The following is a 27,978-nucleotide window of genomic DNA, read 5'->3' on the forward strand; positions in this document are numbered from 1 at the left end:
CTCATTGTTTTAATTTGTCGTGCCCTCATGAATAATGTTGAGCATCTTGTCATGTGCTTACTTGCCATCTGTATATCTCCATTGGTAAGGTGTCTGTTTAGTTCTTTTTGCACACTTTTTAGTTGGGTTGTTTTCTTGAGTTTTAAAAATTCTTTGTATATTTTTTAATACAAGTTCTTTATCAGATATGTGTTTAGGAATATTTTCTCCCACCTTGTCTTTTCATTCTCTCAACTGTATCTTCCACAAAGCAGATTTTAAATTTTAATGCAGAACAATTCAATTATTTTCTTTCATGGATTGTGCATTTAGTGGTATATTTAAAAACTCACCATCAAATTCAAGGTCACCTAGATTTCCCCCCCCCCCCCCCATATTATTTTCTAGAAGTTTTGCATTATACATTTTATGTCTGTGATCGAATTTGAGTTAAGTTTTGTGAAAAGTTTAATGTCAATGTCTAGAGTCAGTTTTCTGCATGTGGATGTCCCGTTATTCCTACACCACTTGTTGAAAATTCTGTCCTTTTCTCCATTGAATTGCCTTTGCCTAGTTGACTGTATTTAAGAGGGTCTGTTTCTGGCAGCTCTTTTTTTTTTTTTTTCTTTTTTTTTTCTTTTTTTTTTTCCCATGAATCTTTTTGCCTAGTCTCTCACCAATACCACATTGTCTTGATTATTGGAGCTTAAGAATACAGTTTAAAGTCAGGTAGTGTCCTCAGGCTTTGTTATTCTTTAATGTTATGTTGGCTATTTTGAGTATTTGGTCTTTCCATATAAACTTTAGAATCATTTTGTCTATATCTGTAAAATAACTTGCTAACATTTCAATTGCGGTTGTTTTTCTGTTTTTGGTATTAGGGTAATGCTGGCCTCATTTCCTCTGGTTCTGTTTTTGGAACAAATTGTAGAGTATTTCTATAACTTCTTCTTTAAACATTTGGTATGAATAAACCAACAGAACCATCTGGGTCTGGGCCTTCTGTTTTGGAAGGCAGTTTTGTGAAAAGATACATATTTATTCAAATTAACTATTTCTTCTTCTTTTTAAAATATATTTCTTTTTGTGTGAGTTTTGGTAGATTGTGTCTTTCAAGGAACTGGTCCATTTCATTTAAGTTATCAAGTGCTCCATCCAAGGTTTTTTACGTATCTATGTGTGTTTTGTTTGTTTGTTTTTTTAATCTTCCCCCTTACCATTTTTAAAAATACATATTTTTATTGATTTCAGAGAGGAAGGGAGAGGGAAAGATAGAAACATCAATGATGATAATCTTTCCCCTTATCATTCCTAATATTTATGTAATCCACTTTAAATCTGCTGCACTAGAATATTTCCTGTTTCAGCACAGTGCCTGGAACATAGTATAGACTCAATAAATATTTGTTGGCTCAATCACCTAATGCCCTTGAGTGGTTTATAGCACACTTTCTTTCCTTTGTTCTGTGTACATTAAGCTGGGGAAGTAGTAGTATCCTCATGTTTCTCATAAGGAAAGTGCCACTCAGAAAGATTACATGACGTGACTTAGTTTAATAGTTATTAACAGGGAACACCTAGAACATTAACCTTGGTCTTCTGACTCCCGATGTTAGATCTTTCCTTCTGTACTTAACATCAGCCACGTTTTTCATATTCCCCCTCATTTTACCAGGTGCCCTGGGGAGAAATAGGTATTGACTGTTATTTAAACGTAAAGTTGCTCAGATATACAGTTTTTTTCAGAAAGATGTTCACATGATAGGTTCTCAAAGATCTTCTTGACCTCTGAGTATTTATTCAAACTGATTCCTGGCATCTGACTTACTTAGATTTCTTTCATGAACATTAGATGATAAAGAAGCGAGTGTTTATAAGGAACCATATGTATGCTGTATGCGTTCTATCTTCACTGCTTGCTTTTATTGATCTTCCCTCTGTGGCAAAAGTGGTTCCTGGCTGTGACAACCTATTAATGGCCGTCTTACTGAGGGGGTTAAAGCAAACAAACGATTCATATGCTAACCTGCTGAGGACATTATTCATATTTTAAAGTAGTGTTTGATGAGCAAATTTTTTTTATTTTAAAACAAACCATATACATGGTACAAAGGGTACTCAAAAACAATAGGGAAAAAAGTGATCATCACATCTTTTTTTAATGTGCTTTTAAAAAACAAGTTTATGTGAAGCACCCAGTCTGCTCTTGTTTTATAGTTTACAAAAAGTTAAAGTAAAACTCAGTAGTTATTCATTGCCGAAGAATCTGGCTGACATCTTTGGAAAATAATTTGAAAAGCCAGTGGATTGTGTGCATGCTGTGCATTAAGCCTTGAACTCTCTTTTGCATTCTATAATTTATATGTTGTCCCAGCATGAGGTAATTTTCATGATTTTGCTTTTAAATTATGCATATTAAAATGAAATGTACTGATATAAATATAGACATGACCTATAAAGATTACTTATTTTTATCAGACTTTAACCTTTTAAAGACCTCTATTATCTAAGTCACTCTGGTCATAAAAAATGACAGAGCTTTTCTGTATTAGAATTATATTAGTGTGTGAGATATACATATTACAGTAGGTATTATAATAGGTCTTTTTATAATGTATTAAACTGTCGATACTTTGAGAAATAAGTGTATTTATTAAGAGCTTGATGAAAAGCATACTAACTTGGGAAGATTTAGCATGGGTCTATTTTTATGCAAAGAAAATTAGAAGAAAAATTTGTCTGGTAAGTTTATGGCCCGAAATGTTTTTCTAGTGGCAACTTATCTGAGATAGCTATAGTCTTGCCTTCTGTAAATGGTCTGTACCTGTTTGAAAAGTATCTTTAGCTTAGTTGTACAATCTCCAGTTTTGAAACAGAAAATTTCCCCACCTAGCTGAAGTGACCCATTCAAGCCCACACTTGTAAACTTATTCATAAACACATAAATGTAGAGGTATTCTCTACCTTCCATCTTCCTCTGCATCAGGGACCAGGAATCTGTGGTAGACTATCTTGTGCTGCTCTAGAACAAATAAAATACTGAAACCAGTCTTAGAAACTCAACTACCCAATCCTCATGAGCCATCATCAGAGCCAGAAGAGAAGATGCAAATCCTAAGACGTATGTTGTGCAAGGACAGGAAGGCAAAGTTTCCTCTCACATTTCTGGACCTTTCTTCTAAGTTTTCCTGCTTTACAATTTTGTCTTTATTCTTTCTTAACATCTGAACTCAGTTACTCTTACTGCACCAAGATTTTAAGAACCCCTACTCTCTAAGAAGTAACCAGAAATGTTACTCATATTTTCCAGCAAACATTGGCCTGTCATTTAGTTATCCATATCCATTACCCATGTTATCTAGCAAACACTAGTTTATTAGTTTATGTACCCACACTTGGGAGATCAGTACTGTGTGTTAAAAGCATGGTTTTAATTAACCATAAAGTACTGAGATTCAAATCCCAGCTTATCTGCTTAATGGTTTTGTGATCTTAAATGCTTTTACTTAACCTCTCTGAGCCCAAATTTCTTTATTTATAAATGTTTTGGAATGGTATATAGTAAGTACTTAGCACTGTATTTGCATATGGTAGCCACTTAATACATAGCTACTTTTATCATTACTGTTTAGTTGGATTCCCCTGTTAGCATGGAAGTTATTTATGTCATGTATAACCTCATACTATAGTGAAATAATAGGCTTGATATATTCATTTATTAACAAAGCATTTTATTATAATTCCCACCCTAGCCAAAGGTGCAGAAAAATGAGTGCACAAATATGCTGATGGAGATAAAATTGCATAATAACAACGTTTTGAAGACCAATTAGGCAGTTTATATCCATTCCCATAAAAAAATGCTCTTTAAGTCAGAAATTTCCTCTCTAGAAATCTGCTCTAAATAAGGTGATTTAGACAAAAATTTGCAGCCACTAGCATTTGATAATAGTGGGTAGGATATGGGGTGGAAAATGGGGGTTGGGGAGGGAACTTGAATGTCCAACAGCAGAGAATGATTGAATAACAATATTTTATCATAATTCATACTCTGTAGTTATTATGAAATATTTGATGACATGGGAAACTGCTCACAATATACTACTTAGTAAATGAAAAAGTAATATGTGAAATACTTAAATTTTGTACACTAAGAAATACATTCCTTTCTCTCTCCCTTTTTCTGCCTCTTCAGAAATAAGATTGAAAGAATATACATTAAATACTAAATAATTTGTCTCTGGGTAGTTGGATTTTATTTATCTTTGTACACTTTAGTGTTTTCCAAATTGTATTTAATTAGCAAGTTACTTGGCACACCTCTTATGAAAAGTAGTGGAGGACAATTGGGTGTCTGGGTATTTGTTGTTTATTAGTAGAGGATTTATTTTTTAAAAACTGAAAAACTGAAAGCTGCTCTTTAGATGCATAAACTGATCTCGTAAATTGAAGTCTTGTCTCCTAACCTGAAACAATTTAGTTGGTTTAAGCTAAGAGGTGGTTAAATGTGAGTAGCAGGAGAAATTGTTAAGATAGATTCTGAGTATTTGTGAGTACATTGGTTTTGATGTAGCAGATAAATAAGAGCTTAAAGGAGAGGTGGTTTTTAATATGGAGAATGAGAGGAAGCTTTTTGCAGAAACAAAACCACAGTGAAATTTAATTAGACTTGCAAGGAAGGTTGTAAAACAAGAGGCTTGGGTCAGCTAAATTTTATTTATTTTTCAAAAATATCTGTGATGGCCAAAGGGAGACGAGTGTGCATTTCCAGTGGCAGATTCATGGAAGAATATTTTGTGACTATAGAAAAATACTTAAGGCCTGGCTGGTGTGGCTCAGTGGTTGAGGGTCAACCTATGAACCAGGAGATCATAGTTTGATTCCCAGTCAGGGCACATACCTGGGTTACAGGGTTGATCCCCAATAAGGGGTGTGCCAGAGCCAATCATTGATTCTTTTCATACTTGATGTTTCTATCTCTTCCTCTCTGAAATCAATAAAATATATTTTAAAATAATACTTAAGGATAATTGGCTTTTTTGGATAACTTGTATTTTAAAGTTCTGTTTAAAGAACAAAATTATAATCTCTTGCAACTTTTTTTAAAATTAGGATCCAGTTTATGGAAAAGGAAAACTTGGAGAAATCCAGGGACTTATTCTGGGAATGTTGGACACCTTTAACTATGAACAAGTAAGCTACTTTCTTTTTCTAGGCCTTTCCTAAGGTGGAAAAAAGCTGTTTCTTTTTCTCTGCACCTATACTTTTTCTTTAAAAATTACCATCTATTTAAAGAAAGTTCAATAGATTAAAATGTGTGGTTTAAAAAAATTTTAAACTTCTCTTGACCTTAATTAACTAATATATATTTTATACACAAGTATACATTCTAGAATGTGGAAATGCATCAAATTTGGATTCATTTTATTGTTTTGATTTATTGGCAGGAATCAAAAGTATGAAAAACTTTCTGGAAAAATAATTGGATGCAAAGACATAACCCATGAAAGGGAAGGGTCAGCATGAGTTTAGAAAATTACAAACTAAAATTAAAGAGTCTTCTTTTAAATATCCTGAAGCAGATAATTGCCGCTAACCAAAAATGGTCATTAGTTCTCCCTTAACTCAAAACTGCCTATAGCTTAAATTCTCAGTGGGAGGCAGGTTGAGGAACAGATTTTTTTCTTAATATACTTCAAAGTTACTCATGAAACCACCTAGGAAAAAGTGCCATTTTGGGCATGGTAGATAGAATTTCTGCTTTTTTTTAATTAGAAGAAAAAGAAGCATTTGGGTGACAAAGCTTTTCTTAGAGCGCCGTAAGAACTACAGTTTTGGTCAGCATAACCCAGTGGAGCTGAAACCCCCACAAGCACAGAGTGCATGTCAGCAGAAGGAAAGCTGAGTGTGAGGCAGAATATTGTTGGGAACTTTGGAAGAGGAGGAAAAGATGGGGTTGATTGGAAAGAATGACATTTAGTTCTATGCTTGGACTATTAAAACTAGAAGTTCTACATTACAGATGCAGTTAAAGGGCTAGGCTCTGTAGCAAGGAGGATGGTATATTTTCCCCAACTATACATCTAAACGATATGACATATATGAATGTTGAGAATTAATGCAAAAGTGAATGCAATACTTTATAAGCACATAGAACTGTAAAAATGATTTAATGTGGTAGTGTGAAAATGTCTTCATGTGGCTTAATGACAGATGTCACAGTCTTGAGCAGTTTCAAATGACTTGTAAGTGCTGATCAGGAAAATGTGATCTCTGCACAAGAGAGATATAAACTGAGTAATGGCCATTAGCTCTTTCAGTGAAAGGTTATTTGAAATAGTGCCATGGATGCAGTTTCTATTTTTTAAAAAATCAGGAAGTCTCAGCAGTTAAGCACTGACCCAGAAACCAAGAGGTCGCTGGTTTGATTCCCCATCAGGACACATGCCTAGATGTGGCCTTGATCCCCATTGTGGGACGTGCAGGAGGCAGCCGATCGATGATGTTCTTCTCTCATTGATGTTTCTTTCTCTCTCTCCCTTCCTCTCTCTCTAAAAATCAGTAAAACATTTTAAAAATCAGGGATATTTTTGTTATTTGTTACAACATTTCAAGTCGTTTAGAGAGAACTTATTTTATACATGTAATAAATAAATAGATTTGGGCTTATCTAGTCATTCAAAAGCCATCAGTACTGAATTAAGCCATAGAATGACCAAGCATTCATTTCTCAGTAGAAACTAGTAACAGCTTTTTAATAATTATTTTGAGAATTTAGTTAACCACTTAATTTGGAGTTTTTAATGCTTATTTAATTTTATACCTTTATAGTGTATTTTAATTTTGGTTGTGGTTGAAAACAAAACAACTGATATTTTCTATCCATCCCCTCTGTGTCTTTTATTTTATAAACCATTTTTTTATTTGTTTGTATTTTGTTTTGGCCTTTCCTAGACCCTGCTGGAAACAACTACTAGCCTTCTAAACCAAGATCTCCACTGGTCACTGTGCAACCTGAGAGCTTCCGTCACCAGAGGACTGAATCCCAAGCAGGATTACTGCTCTATATGTCTGCAGCAGTATAAGAGGCACCAAGAAACAGCTGATGAAATTATTGTCTTTAGGTAAGAAAGAAGGAAATGTCCCACGAACTGGTGTGTGTGTGTGTATACAGTATGGTATTACCAGGCAGGAAAACACATGGGTACACAGCCCCAGTCGAACATTCTAGCAGTGAACAAAACAAGACAATGCTTCTGCTCTTGTAGACCTTATGCACTGCATGGGAATCAGAAGGAATGGGTGTTAGGGTGGTCAGGCAATAAATAAATGCAGAGTAATAAGACCTATGTGGAGCCGAAACCAGTTTGGCTCAGTGGATAGTGTCGGCCTGCAGACTGAAGGGTTCCAGGTTTGATTCTGGTCAAGGGCATGTACATTGATTGCAGGCACATCCCCTGTAAGGGGTGTGCAGGAGGCAGCTAATCAGTGTTTCTCTCTCATTGATGTTTCTGGCTCTCTATCCCTCTCCCTTCCTCTTTGTAAAAAATCAATAAAATATATATATTTTCTAAAAAGAGCTATGGGGAAAAATAAAATACATGTAAGGCGGATGGAAGAAGTGTTCAGGGTGAGAGTGCTACAAGAATAGGTTCAGATATTTTAAGGGTAGAGCTAACTTGCTGATGTATTAGATATGGAGTGTGAGTTGCCTGAGCAATTGGGTGAGCAGGTTAGCATTGTCTAAGATGAGAAAGAACAGGTGTGAGGAACTGGAGAAATCAAGAGTTTTGTCCTGGAGATGTTAGATTTGAGATGAATAATAGAATCCAAGTAGGGATGACAGGTAGACAGTTTTTCTAGTCAGAACCCTCAAGACACGTCCTGGAAATATAAATTTAGAAACTGACAGCATAAAATGATATTTAAAGCTGTAGTACAAAGAAGAAATCTAGTATAAAAGTTAAAGGTTTGATCTCAGGAGCAAAGACAGCTTGCCTAGAATATGTGGATAGAGGCGATATGAGGTAAACTCTGTAGCCAAACTTCTTGAGTTCAAATCCTAATTTTTCTTACTGTCTTTGAGACTTCAACAAGTAACTTAATCTCTTTACATCTTAGTTTTCTCATCTGTAAATTGGAATAATAATGATATTATTTCCAAGGGTTTTGTGAAGATTAAATAAGATAATTCACTTAAGGCATTTGATCATGGTGACATATGTCACATATATAGTAAGCATTATATTAAGTGTTAGCTACTACTATTATAGATCCAGGAAGATTGGCAGATGTGGTGATAGGAAAGAGAAGTAGTTCTCATCATACAAAGAGCCCATTTATTCAACAAATATTTATTGAGCACCTACTGTATGGCAGGTACTGTTCTAGAGGATAGGGTGTAGTACTGATGAAACAAAGGATCTGCTCTTGTGGAGTTTACATTCCAGTATCAAGGGCAGATGAACAAATGTCAGATAGTGACTAGTATTGAAAAAATTAAAACATGTTAAGTGAGATACAGAGAGCTTGGGCAGGGGGGAATATATTTTATATAGGTAATCATGGAAAGCATCACTGTTAAGGTGACTTATGACAGAAAATTTTAAAGTTATTAATAAAAATGTAATTAATAATGACTGACTAAAATAAAACATGATATAGTAGAAGGAGAATATTTGATGTTACTAATTTATAAAGTCATTAGGGAAAGTCTCCCTATTTAAGTGACATCTGATCAGAGACATGAAGGAAGTGGCCATGCAATGTCAGAGGAGAATGCCTCTGGCAGAGGTCAGCAATGCAGAGCCTGGGGCAAGAGCGGTCTGGGGAGATTGAAGGAGTAGTGAATGAGTAGGGGAGTGCTGCCTGAGCAGAGAGAAGGAAAGGGAAGATGGTAAGAGATAACTTCAGAGGAGGAACAGAGGCCAGATCCTATAGGAATTGCATCATTATAAAGAATTAAACTTTACTCTGAGATGAGAAGCCATTGAGGATAGGATTAACATTATCTGACCTATGTCTTAAGGATCACCTTGTGTTGAGAATGTTCTATAGGAAGGCAAGGGTGAAAGTAGAATGACCAGTTAGGCTCCTGCAGTAATCCAAGTGAGAGAGGGCAGGGTAGTAATGATGAGTTAAAACGCGGTCGGATTCTGGAGATATTATGAAGAGAAAGCTGAGATTTGTTTCTAGATTGGATGTGAGGTGTGAGAGAAAGATACTAGTCAAGGATAACTCAAAAATTTTTGGCCTGAGAAACTGGAAGAGTGTAGTTGCCATTTATTGAGACGTGGAAGGTTAGGTGGGAGCATGGAGTGGGGGTGGTATGGAGTGAAAATCAAGAATTTTGGCCATGTTAAATTTAAGCCCATTAATATTCAGTGTAGAGTTCTTGAGGAGACAGGTAGGTGAGGTATAGGAGAGAAGTCTGGGCAGCTATCAGCATGTAGGTAGTATTTGAAGGCTATGGAACTGAAAGGAATCACTAAAGGAGCAAGGGTATACAGAGAGAAGATTATATATAGAAGGATAAAGACTGTAAAGACTACAGAAGAGAAAAGGATTGACTTCTATGGCAGTTCAGCCTTCAGGTTTGAGAAGTGAGGGGGAATCAGTGAAGATGACTGAGAGTTATACTCAACATCATGTCAGGAGGTTCATTTGTTAATTTAATGTAATCAATAGGGAATTTCTTCATAGGAAGAGTGTAAGAATTTACGGTAGCACTGACATTTTTGTTAATGCTTAATCAAATCACTGCTTTTTGCCTTGAATTTGATAAGGCAGACTCTTGTTATTATATAAGCTACTTAGATAATAACTAGAGGCCCAGTGCACGAAATTCGTTCACTTGGGGGATGGGGTAGTGGGGGGGGAAGTCCCTCAGCCTGGCCTACACTCTCTTGCAGTCCAGAACCCCTCAGGGGATGTCCACCTGCTGGCTTAGGCAGTCAGACATCCCTCTCACAATCCAGGGCTCTCATAGGACCCCTCGTTCCTACTGCCTGTCTGCAGTAGAGGTGGGAGAGGCTCCTGCCACCACCTCTGTGCTTGCCAGCCATGAGCCCAGCTTGCTGCTTCTTAGTGCTGTCTCAGAGGCAGGAAAGGTTTTGGCCATTGCCACTGCCACTGCACTCACCAGTGGTGAACCCAGCTTCTGGCTGAGCAGCACTCCCTCTGTGGAAGTGCACTGATCACCAGGGGCAGCTCCTGCATTGAGCATCTGACCTCTGGTGGTCAGTGCGTGGCATAGAGACCAACTGTTCCACCATTTCGTTGATTTGCATATTAGGATTTTATTATATAGGACTAGAGGCCCGGTGCACGAAATTCGTGCATGGCAGGTGTGTCCCTCAGCCCAGCCTGCACCATCTCCAATCTGGGACCCCTCGAGGGATGTCCTACTAGGATCAGGCCTAAACGGGCAAAAACCTTTCTCTCACAATCTAGGACTGCTGGCTCCCAACTACTCACCTGCCTGACTTCCTGATTGCCCCTAACTGCTTCTGCCTGCCAGCCTGATCACCACCTAACCACTTCCCTGCCAGCCTGATTGATGCCACTGCTCCGCTGCCAGCCTGATTGCTCCTAACTGCCCTCCCCTGCAGGCCTGGTCCCCCCCAACTGCCTTTCCCTGCAGGCCTGGTTGCCCCCAACTGCCCTCCTAACTGCTCTCCTCTGCAGGCTTGATCACCCCCAATGCCCTTCCCTGCTGGCCATCTTGTGGCAGCCATCTTTGTCCACATTGGGGCAGCCATCTTTGACCACATGGGGGCAGTCATCTTGTGTGTTGGAGTGATGGTCAATTTGCATATTACTCTTCTATTAGATAGGATGATTTCCCCCAATTTATGTTTTTTCAAACTATCTAAAAATATTTCATAGTTTGAGAAATGAACAGAAGTTTAGCTTATCCTTCAGGTGGTTTATAGTCAGATAACTGATTTTGTTCTTACTAACAGCTTAAGTATACAAATATGTGAGTCTGGATTTCAAAAAGAGAAGACAACAATAAGTTTATTCCCTTTCTTGTTTCTTAACCAATACAACCACCAGTGCATTTCAGCATATCAGAAATCTTTATCACTTATAGAGACAGTAAAGCAACAAGCAGACTGTCAAATTACAGTGGGGAGGCTGAGGAGATCTGGGGGAGATAAGAGATCAACTGAAGGACTTGTATACATACATATAATTACAACCAATGGACACAAAACTCTGAGGAGGGAGGGTATGTACGGGAGGGGGGGGCATTGGTATATGTACAAAAATAATAACTTAATAAAAAAAATATATATATATATTTAAAAAAGGTAAAAACTTTGTTATAAGAAAAAAAAAAGAAATCTTTATCACTTATGAACACTCCAACACGGCTTATGTTTATGGGTTTTGTAACAATGAAAAGTACAATTGGTTGCCTTTGTTTTGCAGCTGTGGCCATTTGTATCACTCATTTTGTCTGCAAAACAAAGAGTGCACCATAGAAATTGAAGGGCAAGCAAGATGGACATGCTACAAATGCAGCTCAAGTTACAAAGCAGGAAAATTAAGTGAAAATTCATCTGAAGTAAAAAAAGGAAGGATAACTCCATCACAGGTAAGACTTGCTTTCATGGCAAAATGGGAATGGTCTTTTCTTATAAATATCTTGTAGGCCTGGCCTCATTTTTTGCAGGTCTCCTAGGCTTCAACAAATTTACCTATGAGAATCTAGTGCATGACATCTGTTCCGTTCTACATAGAGAAGAAGAGCTTCTTTTCTCTGTCCAGCACTGAAAAGTGGAGATTTGAGAGCAATTTTCTGCCCTTAAAATTACTAATTTCTAGTTGAAAAGAGTGATTATATACATCTGCTTTCTTAAGATCTTTTGACAAAGTAAGAAGTCAACAAGTATAAAAGTTTCAGTGTTAATGAGGGACCTACCTATATGCTGAGACATGCAGTTGTTACTTTTATTTATTTTATTATTTATTTATTCACTAAAGGCCCGATGCACGAAGATTCGTGCAAGAATGGGCCTTCCTTCCCTGGCTTCCAGCAGCACCTTTGCTCTGGCCAGAGCCGGCTTTCCTCCTTTCCACACTGCCCAGAGGCCCAGTGTGGCTGGGGCGATGCCTCTGTATGCAAACTAATCCACCATCTTTGTTGTATTAATTTGCATACTCAGTCCTGATTGGCTGGTGGGTGTCACGCCTACCAGCCAATCAGAGCGAATATGCAAATAAACCCAACCAAGATGGCTAAAGCCACAGAGAACAGGAGGGAGGTGTTTCCCCAGCAACAGAGGAAGCCAAGCTTTCTGCCTGCCCTTGCTGGCTTAAGTCTCCACTCAAGACTACAAAGTTTCAATTATAGAAGGTAAACAAATCCAAATAGAAACAGCTGCCACCAAGTGGCAAGCAGGAGGCTTGGGTCCACTCCAGGCTACAAAGTTTCAATTGTAGAAGGTAAATATATCCCAGATACCAAGGCCTCGGCTTGGTTAGCTGGGGGGCATGGCCTGCCTGCAAACCACCACAGACCTCTCGTTCAGGCTGCCCCATGACCCAAGGGAACCCCCACCCTCATCTGGGACACCCTTCAGGGCAAACCAGCTGGCTCCCATCCGTGCACCAGGCCTCTATCCTATCTGACAAAAGAGTAATATGCAGATTGACCATCACTCCAACACACAATATGGCTGCCCCTATGTGGTCAAAGATCCTGCCCCTATGTGGACACAAGATGGCCAGCAGGGGAGAGCAGTTGGGAAGGACCTGGCCTGCAAGGGAGGGCAGTTGTGGGTGATCAGGCAAGTAGGGGAGGGCAGTTGAGAGACACCAGGCTTGCAAGGGAGGGCAGTTGAGAGAGATCAGGCCTGTAAGGGAGGGCAGTTGAAGGTGATCAAGCCTGCAGGGGAGGGCAGTTAAGGGTGACCAGGCCGGCAGAGGAAAGAGGTTGGGGGCAAACGGGCTGGCAGGGGAGCAGTTAGACATCAATCAGGCTGGCATGGGAGTGGTTAGGGGGTAATCAGGCTGGCAGGCAGAAGCAGTTAGGGGCAATCAGGAAGTCAGGCAGGTGAGTAGTTGGGAGTCAGCAGTCCTGGATTGTGAGAGGGATGTCCCAGATTGGAGATGGTGCAGGCTGGGCTGAGGGACAATACCCGCCCCCCCCTTTACCCCCCGTGCATGAATTTCGTGCACGGGGCCTCTAGTTGACTATATTAGGTCTAGTAATAATTAATGTCGTTTTCTAATACTTTTTTAAATCGAATTTATTTAAACAATACAACAAAATTTAAACAACAATATAGTTGCCGTTGTTTTCTACTACTTGTGCCCAACGCTCAGGAAGCATTTTAATCCCTCTGTTGTAAAATTCTTGTGATTTTGATGCAAAAAATTCGGTCAATGCATTTTTGAGGCATTCTTCATTATTAAATTTTTTTCCAAGAAGGAAGTTTTGCAAAGAATGAAACAAATGGTAATCGGAAGGGGCAATATCAGGAGAATATGCAGGTTGAGGGAGAACTTCCCATTCCAACTGGCGCAGTTTTTCAGCAGTGATTCTTGCAGTATGCGGTCGTGCGTTATCGTGGTGAAGAATTACGCCCTTCCGATTAATCAGCGCGGGTTCTTTTTCTCTTAAAGCTTGGGCTAACCTTTCCAATTGGGCACTATACACTGCACTTGTAATGGTTTGGTTAGATGGTAAAAGTTCATAATGAAGAATTCCTTTAAAATTCCACCAAACACACAACATCACTTTTTTCTCATGCAAGTCAGGTTTTGGCGTGGGCTGCGGAGCCTCATTTTTGTCCAACCATTGAGGCCGCCTTTTCAAATTAACATACAGCACCCATTTTTCATCTCCGGTAACAATTTGCTCTAAAAACGGCAAACGGTTTTGACGAGAGAGGAGCGAACTGCAAATTGTGACTCTTTGATTACGGTTGTTGTCGGTCAACTCATGAGGAACCCATTTTCCAAACTTTTGGACTTTGCCAAGTGCACGCAATTGATTGGAAATTGTTTTTTGTGAACAATTTAAAATAATTGTCGCAAGCTCTTGTTGGGTAATTTGAGGATTTTGCACCAAAAGAGCTTGAAGAGCTTCTTGATCAAAATTGGACACATGGCCTCGACCACTCTTGTCATCTCACGAAAAATTTCCCTCGCGAAATTTCTCAAACCAACGCTGGCATTTTCTGGCGCTAACTGCATCTTGACCAAGAGCACTACAGATGTTTTTTGCAGCCTCACTTGCTTTTCTTCCTAATTGGAACTCGTAAAGCATGCAGTGCCGAATATGCTCTTCATCCGCCATCTTCTTAGCCCTAGTTCTGCAACAAAAACCAAACCAAACACAAACTTTTTCAAGCAAAACTTGTTAATTGCACTTCACACGTTCTGTAGATACCACGTGTTTGAAGGTTATGTCAGTACAAGTCAACGCCAAGCAAGATTTTAAACGAATGTTTTAAAACGACATTAATTATTACTAGACCCGATATTTCCTATGTTGTTACTTTACATCCCCATGACTATTCTGTAACAACCAATTTGTACTTCTTAATCCCTTCACCTTTTTCATCCATCCCCCAGCTCCCCTCCCATCTAGCAACTAACAGAAAGTTATCTGTATCTAACACTAACAGTCTGTTCTGTTCTACTTGTTCATTTTATTTGTAGATTCCATTGTTGATAGATATGTATTTATTGCCATTTTTATTCATTCTTTTGATCTTTTTTCCTTCTTCTTTAATAAGAATCTTGAACATTTCATGTAATACTTGTTTGGTGATGGTGAACTCCTTTAGCTTTTTCTTGTTTGGGAAGCTCTTTATCTGTAACTTCAATTCTAAATGACAGCTTTGCAGGTTAGAGTGGTCTTGGTTATCGGTCCTTGCTTCTCTTCACTTTTAAGTAGGGCTTATGGACAAGGCACATACAAAGGTGCTCTGTGCCTGGTTTTCTCAGCTGGGTAACTTTCTTCCAAGTGGTGTTCATGTGAGGAATTTTCATTGCATCTGGGAACTGACTAATGGACTAGATACAATTATATTCATTTTACATCAAATTATTTTTTCTTCATGGGCAGGCAGTTTGAAGTCTAGGAGCGAGTTTGAACTCTACTCTTAGTGGCTTTTGGGAGAACAGGACTTGCCACCATGAGGGGCTCAGTGTGGAGGAGGAGTGGTTGCTAGGGCTGTGACTTGATCACTGTGCAGTTCTCAGTTTGCTTCCTTTTCAAAGTGAGAAGTGGGGTTATATTTGCTGTTTCCTGCTCTTTCCGGTGTACCACCCTATCCTGTAGTCAGCCTTAGCATTACATGAAAAGTTGGCCCTGTTGTCTCTTAGCTTTGTTTCATCAGCTTTTAGTGTTGGATCAGAGGCAGACCAAGTAAAACCCCCTGACCTAGTTTCTCCCAGATAACAGTTCGGAATTTCTATACTCCAGTGGTAGGCATTCATTTTTATATTCAGCCATTATATTTGGAACAGTGTTCCAGGCACAAGTGCTGGGAATACAATAGTAGACATTATGGAGTTTATAACTAATGAAATTATAAACAGGCTTTGAATAAGTGTTCTGATTTCTAACATCAATTCTGTCAATTTTCTGGACTGAACGTCCAACAATCGAATTCAATTCTAACACTAACTTCCAGACATTAGCGTCAGACTCCCCAAGTTTAAAAAGAATTCATTGTCATTAAACTGCCCTCACTACGGACACAGCTGCAAAAGAGGTGTCCAGGTTACCCACACTCTGGTCTGACTTTGTAAAATCAGGGATCCCTGTGACATCCCACCCCTGCCCAGGTTCAATAATTCACTAGAATCACTCATAGAACTTTGGAAAATATCTTCCATTTACCTGTTTATTATAAAGGATACAACTGAGAAATGGCCAAAGGGAAGAAATGAACAGGATGGGGGAGGGGTGCTTCTGTATCCTCTCCCACATAACACCTTCTTTGCACATCAGTGTGCTTGCTCTCCAGTCCAGAAGCACTTTGAACCTCATTTAGGGATTTTTATGGAGTTTTCATTATGAAGTCATAATTGAGTAAATCATTGGCCATTGGTGATTAACTGAGTCTCTAGCCCTCTCTCCTCCCCAGAGGTGGGGGCGGGGGGTGAAGGGCAGGGGAGACCTTTCATGGCTTATCTTTCTGGTGACAAGCTGCCATTCTGAATCTATGTAGCATCTCCAGACCAGACACCCATAATTTCATTAGCATGCAAAAGGTACTCCTATTACTCAGGAGATTCCAAGAGTTTTAGGCACTATGTGACAGGAGCCAGGGACAAAAAATCATTTTTTTTTATTATGTCATAGTACTTACCGGTGAATGTGTTGTAAGAGCTGATAGCCAGTAGATCAATGTAGACATGGTGGATCATGGAAGGCTTTCTCGAAATGCCATGTTAGCTGCCCCTGAGGAAAAAAGGAAGCAAGTTAGACAAGTTTAAATGCAAATATAGACAGGAGGAGGAGGAGTATAAGCAGAGGGAACCAATATATGAAACAGACATGTAACATATCTACTATAAAGCAGAGAAGATCATGGAACTAGACATTGAGTGTAATTGGGTCTAGAGGGGGAAAGAGTGGTATAAGATACGACTAGTGAGATAAAGAGGGACTACATTAATTATTTTTATGTCTGTGCTAAATAAATAGAGAAGGTATTGAAGAGTTTTGAGGAAGAGATGATATGATATATGATATGATATGATATGATATGATATGATCAGAACAGAGTTTGTTGTTTTTTAAAATAGTATTTTTAAAAAACACTGCAGAATTGAAAGGGAAGCAAGAATAGATATAGTGAGACCAAGAATATTGAAGTAATTTAGAGGAGAGAACAACTGTAACTTGTTCTAGAATGGTAGAAATTGGGATGGAGAAAAGAGTACATATTTGAGATGTGTTTGAGATGAACACAAACATCAAAAAATAGAGTTCATTGTTGGAGTTAGAAATGTCTGCAGGACATAAAAGTAAAAGATGTTTAAATATGGTTCCCAGATTGAAATTTTTGTTAGCTATAAATTCAAAACACTTCCTTTTTTGCATTTAGGGAAGAAAAGGCCCTGTGATTTCCAACATCTTTCCAAGCCAAAACCAAATGCAGATGGGAAACTTTTATTTATGTAGATACTTAAGGCTTTACATCTTGGGACACTTCAGTTTTTTGGTTTTTTCTTTTCATTTATATCCTATGCATAAACAACTTGTGATTACATGCATATCGTGGCCTGGATATTACCATTTAGATTTTTTTCCCCGAGATAGTCCTGAGAGGCTAAAAGACTTTTTTTCTCTTTAAAAAGAAATAAATTACATATTATATATTTTAATACATAATTTACAAAGAATAAAATTCATCTTCTGTTAGTTTTGACAACCATCTTTACAATCAAAATAAAGAGCAGTATGATTATTTCCCTCAAAAGTTCCCTATACTATTTCTCTGTAGTCAACATCTCCCCACACCCTCAACCTTCGTAATCACTGGTCATTCGGGTTTAATTTTAATAGGGCATTTGATAAGGATTGAGGTTCACTCTTTTGCATGTGGATATACATTAATTGCCCTTATACCCTAGTCAAAAAAACCAACTGACTTTGGATGTGTGGGTCTGTTTCTGGACTTTCTCTTCTATTTCTTTGCTTTATGTTGCTATCCTCTCTCCAATACTATAGCTTTATAGTTAACCTGGATATCAGGTAATATCAATCCTCCAACTTTTTCTCCTTTCTCACATTTGACTATTCTACTTCCTTTGCTTTTCCATATAAATTTTAAAATCAGCTTATCAATTTTTATAAAAATTCAAGCTGGGATTTTATTAAGATTGTGTTGAATATATAGATCAATTTTGGAGGGTTGACATTTTAATAATATCGAGTCTTCTGATTTATTAATATATCTCCCAGTTTATTTAACTCTCTTATTTATTTCATCAGTGTTTTGTAGTTTTGTCATATAAATTTATGTATGTCTTACAAGATTTGTTTCTAAGTGATTAATGATTTTGGTGTTATTGTATTTCAATTTTTAATTGTTCATTGCCAGAATATAGAAATATAATATATTTTTGTATATTGGCCTTGAATCCAGTAACCAGTGCCTTACTAAGCTTACTTATTAGTGCTAGTACTTCTTGTAGATTCCACAATTGCAAATAATGACTTTTTTCCCCCCAATCTCATGCCTCTAGTCATTTAATAATCACGAAGGAGATAATTAAATTAAATAAGCTGATATTTTTCTCTGATGGTTGGAGTGATTTTTTATTTTGTTGTTTTTAGAGTTGTCTAAGAAAATGTTTTATCTTTCAGGGTAAATTTATAAATAATGTAGAAGGAAGTATTTATAACTTCCAAGAAATTATTCAGTAAATGACATTTATTTATGCTCAATGATAATTTTCTATTAACCATTTTACATTGCTTTATTTATTTTTGATTTTCACTATAAATTAGAGATTTGGTTTACATGTTAGTTAATGAAATAGGACACTAATATTACCTTGGTTTCATATGTCCATTTTCAAAGACTATTAGCTCCCCATTATAAATATGTTAGATTAAAATTAATACTAAAAAATGAAATTTTAATTTTTGGTGATAACATTTCTCCAAAGAATATTTTTATATAAGCTTACAGATTAAGTGAAGATTAATATATCTCAGAAGTATAGAATGATGAATGATCTTAACATAAGTGAATGTTTTTGAGACTTGCCCATTTTCCAATAATCTTATTATACTTTAGTATTTTTTAAATCTATTTTTTATTGTTGATAGTATTAGAGATATCTCCCAATCCCCTCCTCCTTTCCCTCCCTCCCCTCAGCCTTACCCACCTCACCTCAGGTTTTTACTACCCTATTATCCTGGTCCATGGGCTATGCATATAAGTAAATAAGATCTTGGGTTTATCTCTTCTCATTCTCCCAACCCCACTGTACTTTAGTATCGAGTGAGTCATTACTTCAGCCAATATTTTATGTATACCTACTTTGGACTAAACACTATTCTTGTTACTAAGTGAACATTGATGAACAAAAAAACATAGTTGCCACCGTCATGTAGCTTACCTTCTAGTTAGAGAGCTAGATAATAATTAAACAAATAGTATATCAAATATATAATTTGAAATTGTGACAGGTATATAAGTGCTGTGAAGGGAAAGACAAGATTATTATGGGGAGAATTGCATTAGTGGAAACCTACTTTGGATTGAGTAGTAGGGAATATCTATGTGCAGATTGAAGTTTAAGGTGTCATCTGAGAGATAAGAAGGTAACAGCCCTGGGAAGAAGATTACAAGCAAGAGAGAACTGAGGGGGGAAGTGACTTGTTCAGGAACTGAAAAAAGATCAGTAGCTGGAACCCAGTGACTGAAAGGGAACATGGCAAGGAATGGAGTTGAAGATGTAGGCAGGGTCAGATCCCAAATACGTAGCCTGTCACACTGGGAGAAATTTAGTTTGTATTCTCGAAATCAAAGTCGGAAGGATTTAAAACAAGGGTTGATATGATACATTGATTGTGATTGTGGAAAATGGATAGGCAGCAATATCTTACTGGTAGCCAGGTCTTCACCTCTTTGCCAGAGCAATGTAACAATCAGATTCATATGTTTTATAAATTTGTGAGGTTCCCTTTGATACAGAAAAGGCTGAAGTCCAAGAGTCTGAAAGATAACAATAGTACCATCAAAGTATTTCCAATCTTTATGGAGAACAAAAACTTTGTTGGAAATATGGGCAATGGGCATTAAAAAAATGTTACTGTCCAATTAAATTTTTAAAATGTTTAATTTTATGCCCTGGCCAGTGTGTCTCAGATGGTTGGGCATTGTCCTGGCCACCAAAAGGTTGCCAGTTCGATTCCCAGTCAGGGCACATGGTTGCAGGTTCGATCCCCGGTAGTGGCCAATCAGTATTTCACTCACATCAATGTTTCTCTCTCTGTGTCACTCTCCCTTCCTCTTTCTCTAAAAATCAATTTAAAAATCTCTTTTAAAATGTTTAACTTTACCTGTAATCAAAGATATACTGGTTTAAACAGCAATATGATGCCATTTTTTACATATTAAATAATTGGCAAATTTAAAAAAATACATATTAGCTGTCATATATTAAAAAATACATATACATTTATATTGAAAGGATGTGAGGAGACAAACATGTTTGTGCATTACCAGTGGGAATGCTTATTTGTACAAGTTTACATTACCTTATTCAAATCCCTTTGGCCAGAGATGTAATTCAGATTTTTTATTTTATAAAGATAATGCAGGGGCTTCCATTTCTAAGAGGATGCAGTTGAAGTTTCTTGGTGGGATGGGAGCAGACAAAGCATATAAAACAATGATTCTCAAGACATTGGACTTCAAGAAGTGAAGGAGAGTGATTCTTGGGAGACAAGAAACAAATTATGTAACCCCGAGGACTAATCCCAAATTATTGCTGGGAGAAAGTGTCCATGCCGTGGTGTAAGGAGGGGTAACTGAGGCAGAACTTAATCAGTCCTATGAGTTGAGGAGACAGAGCTGAGAACTCTGGGAAGGCAAGGTGGCTAGAGTTCACCAGACAGAGGGTTGGACAGGAGAGAGCCACCCACAGAGAGCGCCAGAGATGTGCTGAAGGCAACTTTGAATATAAAATTGAATACTAACCCACTTGTGTGTGAGGAAGACCAGAAAAAGAATCACCCAAAAGAATTAAAGGTAGCAATGCCCCACATTCACATAGAGTGAGAAATAATGCCAGCCTAAAAAGCTTCATAATTTACAGGGCAGCATTGAAAGTACTAAGAAAGGTCTTAACCTCAGTATTAGAGGAAAACTTAACCCTAGATTAACTACTGTTCTTATCCCACCTGACAAAGCTTAAAAGCAAAACTTAAAAAAGATCACATTTCTAAGTACTTTAACCACATCTCAGAACAAAGTTAAAGAATATGTTAAGGATTAGAAAAAGATCTAACCCAGCAAGGTAAAATGCACTATGTATGGCATTTGATAAAAAAAAAAAAAACTACAAGGCATGAAAGAAAGCAGGAAAAGACGAGACATAAATTGGAGGAAAAAATCAAGTATATGACACTCTGGAAAAGGCAATACTGTGGAGACAGTAAAAAGATCAGTGGTTGCCTCATTGGTGTGGCTCAGTGGTTGAGTGTCAACCTATGAACCAGGAATTCATGGTTTGATTCCTGGTCAGGGCACATGTCTGGGTTGTGGGCTTGATCCCTAATAGGGGATCTACAGAGGGCAGTCAACAGATGATTCTCACTCATCATTGATGTTTCTATCTCTCCCTGTCCCTGTGCCTCTCCCTCTCCCTCTTCTTCCCTCCCTCTCCCTCCTCCTCCCCCTCTCCCCTCTCTCTTTCTCTCCCTCTCTCTTTCTCTGAAGAAAAAAAAAAAGATCAGTGGTTACCTACTTTAAAAAGATCAGTGGTTGCCTGGGATTGGGGAAGAGAAAGATGAATAAATGAAACACAGAGGACTTTTAGGCAGTGAAAATACTCTGTATGATACTGTAATGGTAGGTATATGTCATTACACATTTGTCTAAACCCATAGAATATACAATGCCAAGAGTGAACCCTCATGTAAACTGTAGACTTTGGGTGTTAATGATGTGTCAATGTAATGTGTCATCAATTGCAACAAATGTACCATCTGGAAGGAGACGTTGATAATAGGGAAAGCTGTGAATCTGAGAAACATGGGATATATTCAATATCTCTGTACCTTCCTCTCAATTTTGCTGTGAACCTAAAACTGCTCTGAAAGCTAGTCTTTTTTTTTAAAGTGGGTAATTGAAACAGACCCAGAAATAGCATAGATTATAGAATTAGTAGAGAAGAACATTAAGACAATTATTATAATTGTATTCCATATGTTCTAGAAGCTAGAGGAAAGCTTGAACATGCCAAGTAGAGATACGGAAGTTATAAAGACCCAGTAGAACATCTAGAAATTAAAACTACAATGTCTGAGATGAAGAACAGCATGGTGCACATTGCAACAGAAATGATTAGTGAACTCAATTGTATTAAAACAGGAACTATTCAAAATCAAACACAAAAAGCAGGCAGAAAGTAACATCAGAAGGACTAAGGAACCGAGCAGAATCTACATTTCAGCAGCTACATAGTGTTATTTTGAGTGCAAGTCTTGCCAAATAGGGGGACTGGTAAAACACCTCATATTTTGCACTGGAACTGCAGAAGGACTATGCTTTAGAACTAACAGCTGCCCCGAGACTATAGGCTAAAGAAAAATAAAACCTGTCCAACAAAGCCAAAGTTCAAACTATCATAGGGCCAATGAGAAGAAGGATTTTATAACTTCAAATCAAGAGGAAAAGTATCAATAGAAGCAGACCTATGGATGGGCCACATGTTGAAATTGGCAGTCAGGGACTTCAAAATAGAAGTTAGAAACATGTCAATGGATTTAGAGAAAAATATCAGCAGAATAATTGAACATTTGAGGAAATATAAGCAGATAAACAAAAGCTATAAAATAAAACAAATTGTTAATTATAGAGCTAAAAAACATATCTAAGAAGAAAAGTTCATTAGATATCAACAGCATTTTTTAAAATATATATTTTATTGATTTTTTTACAGAGAGGAAAGAGAGGGAGAAGGAGTTAAAAACATCGATGAGAGAAAAACATCAGTCAGCTGCCTCCTGCACACCCCTTACTGGGGATGTGCCCGCAACCAAGGTACATGCCCTTGACCGGAATTGAACCTGGGACCTTTCAGTCCACAGGCTGACACTCTATCCACTGAGCCAAACTGGTCAGGGCTGTCAACAGCATTTTTTTTTTTATTAAGGTATTATATGTGTACATACCTTTGTCAATAGCATTTTTAACATTGAGACAAATGTTATCAGTAAATTTGAAGAAAATTTAGTAGTAATAATCCTAACTGAAGCACAGAGACTAAAAGGTTTGAAAATAACTGAAAAGAGCTCTCAGTAACCTGTGAAACAATATCAAGAAGTCTAGCATATATATTACTGTAGTTCCAGAAAGCAAGGAGAGAGAGAAGTGGCAATGGGATAACCTAATACTGTCTGGAATTTTTCCACATTTGGTGGGGGGAAAAATCAACTTGCATATCTAAAAACCTCAGCAAATCACTAACAGAATAAATACAAAGGAAAACCACATCATTGTCAATCTAACTACTAAAACTAATGATAAAGAAGAAAATTTTAAAACCACCAAAGGTAAACAATAATAAGAATGGTGGATGCCTTCTCATTTTGATAATATGGAGGGAAGCAAGAGGATAATAAAATGGCATCTTTGAACTGTTAAAAGAAAAATAATATAAGGCATTTTTGTATGTTACATAACACTAGAGGTCCAGTGCATGAAATTCATGCACCGAGGGGGGGTTCCTCAGCCCAGCCTGTGCCCTGTCACATTCTGGGAGCCCTTGGAGGTTGTCCAACTGCCATTAAGGCAGAAGAGGCTTCTGCCACCACCACTGTGCTTGCCAGCTATGAGCCTGGCTTCTGGCTGAGCAGTGTTCCCCGTGTGGGAGCACACTGACCACCAGGGGGAAGCTCCTGCGTAGAGCATCTGCTCCCTGGTGGTCAGCGCACATCATAGTGACCGGTCGTTCCACCATTTGGTTGATTTGCATGTTAGCCTTTTATTATATAGGACTAAAGGCCCAATGCATGGAAATTCATGCAAGAGTAGGCTTTCCCCTGGCTCCCGGCACCAGCTTCCCTTTGGCACCAGCTTTCCTCTATCACCCACTTCACAGGCTGCTTCCCTCCTCTGGCCGCCTGCAAGCACCTGGGACCCCAGCTGGCTTCCCTCTGACCCTGGCTTTGTCAGGAAGGACGTCCGGAATGCCGTCCAGAAGACATCCGGTCTAATTAGCATATTACCCTTTTATTATTATACAATAGATTCCTAGTTATACAGGTCTAGGTAGCATCCCATAATCAGATTCTCATGTGAGATAAATAAAGATTACAAACAGCCTCACTTCAGTTCAGGACAGGTTTTACTATCAGGTAGATTTTTGGAGCCAAAAAAAGTTTAAAGAAATTATTTTGGTTTCAGAGTTTTTGGGATTTTAGAATTATAGAAAAAGGGTTTATGGATTCATCTCACCAGGAGAAAAATTGGCAATATGTAACTTTAAATGCCTACACCCTTAGAAGCAGAAATTTACTTATAAGAATCTGTGCAATGGAAATAATACATGAAGAATGTGTACCAAATGTTATATACAAGGATGTTTATGACAGCATTTTTAATAACAAAATAAATTGAAAACAACCTAAATGTTTCAGTAGTTTCCCAATAGTTGGTTAAATTAGTTATAGTATTTCTATACAATGAATGGGACTCCAAAATATCCATGAAAAATCATATTGAAGAATATGGTGAAATAAACATTATCACATGTAACATGAAAATATAGCAAAACAGTGTGATTCCAAATGTTCATAGTAGTTATTGCTAATGTAATTGGATTATGATTTTTATTTGCTTTGTTTTTGCTCTATTGTATTTTTAAAATTTCCATTAGTGAGTATGTATTCCGTTTGTAATCAGAAAAATCATAACACACACAAAAAAAATGTGTTATTTTTCTAAAGCAAAGTTATAAGGTTTTCCTGTTGCTATTAAACTTCACATCAGATTGTTTCTCATAGGAATTATCTTATTATCAAAGATCACCAAAGTTCAGCATCATTATTAAGGCCATAGCTGGAAATATCAACCATATCCCCAGATCTAGGGTCTGCACACCTGGATTTAAAGTGTCTCTTTAAGCTGCATTGCCTGTGGCATTTCCAGAAGGAATCCTGTTAAATGAAAAATAAATAAATAAGACCTTTCATGAGCATGAGTTGATATTGAACCATTTTTGTTGCCACTTCAAACACTCTGGCTTAATCTACAGAGAACAGCTTTCTCAGATAAACTTTCCAGCACCACATCTAGTTCTTGGCTTGTTTTTAAAAAGTCTGCAGATTCTTTCATGAGGTCATTTTTTTAAGCTTAAATATCTACTTTGCTTTGAAAATCTATTTTCTCCCTTTTAAAAAAGAGCATACCAGGAGTTAAAATTGGATCACGTTTAAGCAAGCTACATCACACATCTGGAGAAAATTCCAGAGTGCCAATGTCATGGTATATTAGAGCAAAGACTGTCAAGTCTAATTTTTGCAGATCTGTTAAATCTGAAAGGACAATCTGGACAGCCAGCAGCTTCGATCCCTGAGCTGAGGGATGTTTTCTAAAGTTATTCTGAAAGTCAGAGGGGAAAGGCAAAAGAACCTGCAACATGGTCCGATTTGAATAGCTTGATGCCACAGTGAAAGGAAATGTCTTCATCATCTCTGCTGCAGGTCCTTAGAATTTGACTGTTAAAATTGGAAGAGGCTTAAGAAGTTGAGTCCGGTTGTTTATCCAGCACATATACCTCTTCTTCATCATTCTAGACAGATGGTATCTAATAATAATTCCATTCTCCTTGAAATTACTTCTAATAATAATTTCATTCTCCTTGAAATTAATAAGTTGATATTATGATTTTATACAATATATTAGTCTCTGTGTATTTAATATTTGCAAGAATTCATTGCTGAAACAATGTAGATTTGGAGTTTACTTTGTGGATAGATTTGATAACAGATTTAATTTCTTTAATAAGTTTAGAGCTATTTATATTTTCTGTTACATCTTAGATCCACTTTTATAAGCTGTTTTTTGAAAGATGTGTTTCATTTAATTTGCCAAATTTATTGGCATAAAATTGTTATAATAGGGTCTTATTATCTTTTAAATGTCTATAAGTAATGCTCCATGTAGTAATTGGTAACTTATTGCTGGTATTGGTAACTTATATCCTCTTTTTTTTTAATCAACCTAAATAACAGTTTACCAGCTTTATTTTATTGGTATTTATTTTAAAATAAATATATATAAATTTGACTTATGTACATATCTATGAATCTGTCACCACAATCAAGGTGCTTTAATTGATATAAAATTGATATAAAATAAATATATACAAATTTGACTTATGTACATATCCATGAATCTGTCACCACAATCAAGGTGCTTGATCTCATGCATCAACAACCCAAGTTACTTTTTTTAAAAAAAATATTTTATTGATTTTTTTACAGAGAGGAAGGGAAAGAGATAGAGAGCTAGAAACGTCGATGAGAGAGAAACATCAATCAGCTGCCTCTTGCACACCCCTACCAGGGATGTGCCCGCAACCAATGTACATACCCTTGACCAGAATGGAACCTGGGACCTTTCAGTCCACAGACCAACGCTCTACCACTGAGCCAAACCGGTTTCGGCCCAAGTTACTTTTTAAATATGTTTTTATTGATTTCAGGGAGGGAGGGAGAGAAAGAGAGAGAGAAATATCAATTATGAGAGGGAATTATTGATCTCACTGATTGGCTGACTCCTGCATGCCCCCTACTGGGGATCAAGCCTGCAACCCCAGCATGTCTCTGACTGGGAATCAAACCGTGGCCTCCTGGTTCATAGGTTGACACTCAACCACTGAGCTCACCAGCCAGGCAACAACCCAAATTTACTCAGTTCCTCACTTATGTTCCCTAGAAACCACTGAATGGCTTTCTATAGCAATAGATTAATTTGTACTTTCTACAATATAGATAAGTGCAACTACAAGTATCTATGCTTTTTTGGCCTGGTTTCTTTCATTCAGCATAATTATTCAAGTTTCATTAACATTGTTTTATCAAGAGTCCATTTCTTCTTACTGCTGAGTAATGTTTCATTTGATGGATATTCCATAATTTGTTATTTCACCTGTTGATAGACATTTGGACTTTTCTAGTTTCTGGCTATTACAGATAAAGCTGTTCTTAAGATTTATGTACAAATCTTTGTATGGAGTATACTTTCATTTTTATTGGACAAGTACCTAGAAATGGAATGGCTGACTCATATGAAAAATTATATTTATCATTTTAAGAAACTGTCAAACTGTTATCCAAAATGGTTGTACTATTTAACCCTCCTACCAGCAGTATTTGAGGGTTCTAGTTCCTCCACATCCTCAGTTTAGTCAATCTTTTTATGTTGTTATTATTCTTTTAAATTTATTGATGAGAAAGAGATATTTGCTATTCCATGTTTGTGCATTCCTCCTGTATATGCCCTTACTGGGAATCGAACTCGCAACCGTGGCATATCAGGATTACACTCTAACTAACTGAGCTACCCAGCCAAGGCTAGTCAGTCTTTTTTGTTTCAGCTGTTCTAATAGGTGTGTAATGGTATCTCATTGTGTTTTTAATTTGCATCTTGTGAATGACTAATAATGTGAAACATCTTTTCATATTTCTATTGTCTAGCTGTATATTTTCTTTAGAGAAATATCTATTGAAGTCCTTTGCTGATTTTTAAAATATATATATTTTATTGATTTTGTACAGAGAGGAAAGGAGAGAGATAGAGAGTTAGAAACATCGATGAGAGAGAGAGTCATTGATCAGCTGTCTCTTGCACACCCCCTTCTGGGGATATGCCCGCAACCAAGGTACATGCCCTTGATCGGAATCGAACCCGGGACCTTTCAGTCCTCAAGCCGACGCTCTATCCATTGAGCCAAACCGGTTTTGGCCCTTTGCTGATTTTTTAAATTGGGTTGTTTGTTTTGTTGTTGAGTTTTAGATGTTCTTAATATATTTTGGATATTGATTCCTTATCAGATATGTCATTTGCAAATATTTTTTTCCATTCTTGGAGTTGCTTTTTTATCTCTAATGTCCTGTGGTGCACATAAGTTTTTAATTTTGATGAAGTCACATTTGTCTTTTTTAAGACTTTTGTTGCTTGTGCCTTTGGTGTGATATCCAAGAAATCCTTGCTAAATCCAGTGCCATGAAATTTCCCCCCTGTGTATTCATCTAATAGTTTTAAAGCTTTCGCTCTT

The 27,978-nt window shown here is 37.4% G+C and overlaps 1 protein-coding gene across 1 annotated transcript in view; it reads left to right on the forward strand.

Annotated features, from left to right (window-relative positions):
* The window catches only part of VPS8 (VPS8 subunit of CORVET complex), a 235,378-nt gene that overhangs the window by 173,549 nt on the left and 33,851 nt on the right, over positions 1–27,978 (forward strand). The window contains exons 42-44 of the mRNA XM_084872527.1: positions 5,092–5,172; positions 6,934–7,103; positions 11,416–11,581. Of these exons, the coding sequence (XP_084728653.1) occupies positions 5,092–5,172; positions 6,934–7,103; positions 11,416–11,581 (417 nt within the window). The remainder of the gene's footprint in view (positions 1–5,091; positions 5,173–6,933; positions 7,104–11,415; positions 11,582–27,978) is intronic.

This window comes from Pipistrellus hanaki, assembly GCF_964339955.1.
Source record: "Pipistrellus hanaki genome assembly, chromosome: 2".
NCBI classification, from domain to species: domain Eukaryota; kingdom Metazoa; phylum Chordata; class Mammalia; order Chiroptera; family Vespertilionidae; genus Pipistrellus; species Pipistrellus hanaki.